The sequence below is a fragment of the Orycteropus afer genome, unplaced genomic scaffold, assembly GCF_000298275.1.
Source record: "Orycteropus afer afer isolate SDZICR_OR568_19922 unplaced genomic scaffold, OryAfe1.0 scaffold00038, whole genome shotgun sequence".
Taxonomy (NCBI): Eukaryota; Metazoa; Chordata; class Mammalia; order Tubulidentata; family Orycteropodidae; genus Orycteropus; species Orycteropus afer.
Genome location: NW_006921625.1, coordinates 7,229,551 through 7,235,550, shown reverse-complemented (window position 1 = coordinate 7,235,550; position 6,000 = coordinate 7,229,551). Strand labels below are relative to the sequence as shown.

General features: G+C 48.7%; 1 protein-coding gene across 1 annotated transcript in view; it reads left to right on the top strand.

Annotated features, from left to right (window-relative positions):
* The window catches only part of FANK1 (fibronectin type III and ankyrin repeat domains 1), a 28,453-nt gene that overhangs the window by 14,475 nt on the left and 7,978 nt on the right, over positions 1 to 6,000 (top strand). Inside the window, exons 3-4 of the mRNA XM_007936891.1 lie at positions 3,337 to 3,418; positions 4,421 to 4,495. Coding sequence (XP_007935082.1) covers positions 3,337 to 3,418; positions 4,421 to 4,495 — 157 coding nt within the window. The remainder of the gene's footprint in view (positions 1 to 3,336; positions 3,419 to 4,420; positions 4,496 to 6,000) is intronic.

Sequence of the window (6,000 nt, the reverse complement as noted above, 5' to 3'; positions counted from 1 at the left end):
CTGGTACTAGCTGCTCTGGTACTAGCTGCTCTGGTACTAGCTGCCTGGTACTAGCTGCTCTGGTACTAGCTGCCTGGTACTAGCTGGGACCTCGGACCACCCACTCAACCTTCCAGGCCTCAGTTTTGTGGTTTGAAGGAGACTCTGAGAAGCATGTAGACAGTCCTGTATACAGCTTAATTCACAAAGTTTGATTTAGGATACCATGTTTTAAAACTTAACAGGAATGCAGTGTGCCTCGTGTGTTCTTATAGGTGACTGTGTAGATGACTTGTTTGTACATTTTGGTGGTAATTGACATTTGAGGGTTGTAGAAGTGTGTGTGTGTGTGTGTGTGTGTGGGGGGGCTGTTTTGTGGAATAGTAGAGACTGACAACCCCACCAGTCTTTCCCTCCTTTCTAGGGAGCTGGAGGGAAGGGAATGTTCCTAGGGGCTTAGTTTGTCCACCTAAAGGTGGCAGGATCCCATGACGTCATTTTAAGTCCATATCCTCTAGTCCAGAGCCGCTCAGCCTCGGCACTGGTGCTGTCTGGGTTGGATAGGTGTGGGGCCGTCCTGTACGTGGTGGGCTGCTCAGTTAGCATATGTGGTCTTGACCCGCTAGGTGCCAGTAGGACCCTGCCCTGGGTGTGGCAACCGAAAATGTCTCCAGACATTGCCAGAGCCCAGGGGATGGGGCAAAACCCTTGGCCTCCCCATCCCCCACCCTTCCATGTTGAGACTAGCCAGGCTAGGATGAGCTCTGTTGAGAGTCCATGGGTGGCTGTGGGCCTGGCTGTCATTGGTTTATCACGATACTTCCGTTAGAAGCTTTGGGTCTGAAAATGTGTGTGGGATGACAAAGAGGAAGTATACTGTGGCTGAGGACAGTCCTTAGGAGGTTGGCAGGCTCTAGCAGACAAGAGCATTAATTTAGAACAATGTTAACTTGGCATAAATTTATCTTATACCAGGAAAAAGGAAAGGATGTCTGCTGATGGGGGTTCCCACAGCCACCCCTTCATTGTTCCATTCCCTATTTTCCCAGTGTACTTGGCATGGTTCCCTGTGCATGGCTGAAACCTTAGGAAACCGAGTCAGGTGGTGCCTGTGCCAGAGAGCTGACTCTCCAGAGGCCCCCAGTGTAAGGAGGGGAGCAGAGATTTCCTGCAGCCTGTGGCCAATGGCCGAGGCACCTCTGTAGGCCCGACTGGAAGAGGCAGGTGCAGTGGTGGGGTGAGCCCTGCAGGAACCCGGGGGGCAGGGGGGGGGCGGGTTCCAGAGTGGCGGCTGTTGCCTTTTAGGCGCTCAGTCAGTGTGGGCCAGAAGTGGGCACTGCGATGGAAATGTTGTCTGAGTCTCTAAGGTCCCCGGTGTCCAGCATTAGACTTGACACATGAGACACTCAGTGTTGAATGAGTGAGTGAATGAGACCTTCTCCAGACAGGGATCATAAACTCAAGTGCCTGTCTGGGCCAGGGAGGTGTTCTAAGTGTGGGAAGAGACTGGGCATGACAAGATTGGAGGGGCTGTACCAAAGGACAGGATGACAGCTGCCACCATGCGTCTGTAACCTCCACAGCAGACAGGTGTGGAGGCCGTGACCTCATGCCATTGCGAGTGCTTCACGGTCCTATTTGACGTAAGTCTGTGATACTTACTTCAGAGCTGGAGGTTGGCATGTGAAGTGAGTAGAGCCATGAGGTAGGTTGGTGCCTTATGGAGGTGCAGCATGGGTGGTTTCCACTTTGTCCTTTGTCCTTGACCTGAACTTGTGCCTCGTTGCTGAATTCGTGCCCACTCCTCTTCTGGGAGGAGCTCACGTTCCCAGACAAAGGGCCGCTTGTTGCTTTTCATGTTCCTTAGATGCCTGCTTCTGGTCTGTTCTGCCCACTTTGTGGTGGAGCCCCACCTCCCTGTGGAGGAGCCCTCGTGCCCCCAGTGCTCAGGAAAGACAAGGCCACATGAGTATCGTGTCCTGGGACAAGTTAAGGTTCTGGATAGCAGACGTTAAAGCAGTCTTTTTATTGCTTGTTGTCCAAGTAGCGTGATGACTTTCTGACAGAACAGGTACATTGCTGCTATAGCTGAGCTTTTCCTTTAAGGAGACATTAAGTCTTAACTTGGCTTTGGGCCTATTTATTGTTACTTGGGGGAAAGTGTACAGAGCAAATTCATTCTCCATTCAGTAGTTCATTTTGTTTCATGACATTGTTTGCAATGCCCACCTCCTCCCTGTGGTTACCTCCTCCCGGGGCCTCCTTTCCTCTGCATTCCTGCCCTCTGAGCTTTCTCCCTGTGCAAACGCTGCCCTTCTGATCTCCCAGGCTTGATTGTCGGTGTGTACCTCCCTCATGTAATTGCTCACTTTGTAGGCCAGTTTTTTGACTGAAAGCCATGGGATTAAGTTTAATTTTGGGCCTGAAGGGTGACTAGGAGCCAGAGTCTTGGGGATCTCAGCACTTTCTCAGATCAGTAAGCCACGTCTTTTTTTCATGACTTTGAGTTTTCCACATTTTCTCCACTCTGTCTAGGATCTTCTGCACTGGTCCCTTTCCAAGAAGTTGACCCTGGTAGCTGGGCACCATCTAGTTCTTCTGGTCTCAGGGTGAGGTAGGCTGAGGTCCACTAGTCCTTTGGACTAATTGTTCCACATATCTTTATTCTACTTTGGTCTGGATGAGTAGAGACCAGTTGTTGTATCTTAGATGGGTTCTCAGAAGCTTTTAAGATCCCAGTCTCTACTCGACAAAGTAGGATGCAAAACAATGTTTTTGTGTAGTATGTTGTGCCAATTGGGCTTGGCATCTGCCATGAACATGGTTAAAGAATAATGAAGAGTCTGCAGAACTCTAGCCTATCTTATGAAATCTGAAAGGATTGTTATCAAATAGCAAAATAACATTCACAAAGCAATACTTTGATAACTTGAAAATGTCCCAGACTCTATTGTGGTGTGCCATTTAGTTGATTCCTATCATAGTGACCATACAGGACGGAGTAGACTGTCCCCCAGGGCTTCCAGGGCTGTAACCTTTACGGGAGCACATTGTCAGGTGTTTCTCCTGCAGCTGGTGGGCTCTGATCACCTACTTCTCAGTTAGCAGCAGAGCACTTAATCAGTGCACCACCCAGACCCCCCAAAGCTTTAGGTCAGATTGCATGTTGTTCCTGTCGTGTGGAGGCATGGTCTTTTTCAGGGAAAGCAGTGATGGTAGGACAAGCTGGGCTCACTGGATGGCCAAGTGCCTTCATGGAGGTGAATGTGCTCATGGGCTCAAGGGCACAGATGGTGAGGGGCCGGGAGGAAGCTTCTGCTGCTGCCCTCTGATGACTGCTCGTTCTCATCTCTTTAGGGGAACCCATAAGTAGCGAGCACTTCCATCGCGCTGTCAACGTGAACGATGAAGAGCTGCTTATTCGAATCCTTCAAGGAGGGTGAGAGGGTTCAACCAGGTCTTTTTTTTTTTTTTTTTTAAATAAATGCCCACAAAGTGTGTGGGTGTGATGTGGCTTTATTTTGCTCCCCTAACATTTCCTGGGCCTTTGAATCTAGCTCCAGAGTGGATGTGAGGTGCCCGGTGAGTGCAGTGCAGTGAGGGAGAGACTGACTGTAAGCTTATGGTATATTCTGTAACTGTTTCAGTAAAATGATCAAAGGAGATGACCTGTCTGGGGGTCAGCCCTTCTTAGAAACCATTTCTGACCCCTGCTTGCATGTCACGCACTCAGGCAGGTCTCACCCCGGAGCACTTAAAGCTGCTTGCTGATGGGGTCAGGGAATGAGAGCATTGGCTGGTTTCTCAGTTGAGAGACTCTGAGACCTCAGAAGGCAAGGGCGAGGACACTCACCTCAGAGGGGCTCCCATATGCAGCTGCCATCTACATGAAAATAGACAAGGCTATCTAGAGTCAGGATTCTGAGTGCCATTAGTGAACCGGGGCTCTAGGTTGGAGATGACAGTGTTCCCACAGACAGCCCAAGCCTCCCGGCTGGCATCCAGCAGCTTCGCTTCCTTCTTTGACTGACATCACTTCAAGATGAGGAGGTGACGGGGATTTGAGAGAAAAACACAGGTCTTCACAAAGGCAGGCTCCTGTCGGGTGGAGCCGAGCACGTCTGCAGCAGATGGGTGCTCAGAATTCAAAGACGCTTCGCTCTTCACGGGTGGTTTTATCACAGCACACAATGGTTTTGAGTTGAAAGGAGGGCCTATTTTAAGGGAAATTACAGCAATTTGCTCTTCTATTCCTGTACATTTGAATCTTTTAAAATATTAGGGCAGTCTACGACAACAGAAACTTAATGGCCCAGAAGAAATAGGGATTTTCGGTAAAATGAACCATCGTAGCCACCTGAGCCCAGCCAGTGCTGTCATGGCCAGCCTACAGGGAGCCATACACAGCATGTTAACCTCTTCTCTCTGTGTTTCTCCCAAGCAACGTCAAGGTTGATGTTCCCAATAAGTTTGGCTTTACTGCTCTGATGGTCGCTGCCCAGAAAGGATACACCAGGTAGGGCTCTTCTCGCCTCTGAGTGGATGGTGGGATGTTAAACTCCCCAACCCAAGGCTCAGGTCGGCCTGGGAAGCCAAAGGGCTGTGGAGGCAACTCTCCCTTTCCAAAGTTGTACCCCATCATGACTTACAAATTCAGCCTTTTTTTTTTTTTTTTTAAATAACAAAGCAGAGAAGGTAAACTGTATCATCCCATGTTACCAGAAGAGAGGCAGCCGCTTAATTACATCCCATGTCTTGTGTGTCTCCTGGGAAAACCAGGGACTGGAATTTGAATTTCTTTTTAAGAAGGGGAGGCAGCTCTTAGTTCTGGAGAACAAGCTTCCCGCGTAGATTCCCTCGGAGATACAGCCTTCGTCGTTGCCTGTCATTGTGCCGGAGCCCTGGTGGTCTCCCCGTTTATTACACTGTCGCTGGCTCCCTCGATTCTCTTTCCCTTGTCCTCTTCATGTTTTTGAGGATGCCATGTGTAGACATCTCTTTCTCACCTTCTCAGGCCCCTGTCCCACGAATACGAAGGGGTGATGGGAGGTTTGGTCTGTAAGAGTCTAACTGCCTTTTCTCACAGAAGTGGCTTATGGTAGCTTTTCCCCTTCAAACGCCAAATCAGAATTTCAGGACTCTGTCTAGGTGACTCTGCCCATCTCTGCTCCAAAGGCTGCTAGATACTTCAACTTCCTCCCTCACGTCTACCTCACCAGCCTCCCTTATCCTTTCGCCCTTATTCTTCCCTCAAATCACACCGAGAGATTTCTGCCTCCACCTTGGTTTCAGAGGTTGGCTCCCCGGCTTATTCTGACCCCTTCCCTAATTGCTCAGAGGCCACTGCGTCTCTAGCAGGTTGCTGTAAATACTGTACAGTGAGTTTTGGTAAACAGCTGAGGCCAATGCCCGAGATGAGGGCAAGCCTTCCAGGTCAGCCAAGTAAAGATCAGTTTGCCCATTCACCCTCCTCCCCCCAAAAAAAGAAGTGATAAGCATACGTACTGATGTCTTATTTTTTCAATCACCTTTGTATTTTAATTGCTAAGACAATATTTGGAAAAATGTGGAGATGTATTTTCATTAAATACATTTGAGAATGTGTTAGAAATGATCATTCAAATGACAGTGAATTATTTCATCAGTCCACTTTGTTTCTTATAGTATGTTTGTTTTCTGTGATCTATGCAGAGGGTGGAAACCCCACTTTTTATGTTGAGTACTTCTTCCTTCTCGTGTATTTTTGAATCTGGCTCCAGATTCAAGAACACAGAGGTCCCATATTTTTTCAACAAATCACACTTACCTTCTATGTTTGTTGACCAGCTGTTCCCTCCCCCAAGTGCAGCTGCTCCAACTTTGCTTCTTTACAGGTTGCTGTGAAAAAATTAGCATAATGTGTTTGCAGAAATAGTCGGGGAGGGGGCAGCTGGCAAGCAAACATAGAGAACGCATGTTATTTGCGGAGGCAGGGCAGGGGGCAATGGTAGTTTTCTGGTCTTCTGTTGCCTTGTCTCTAAA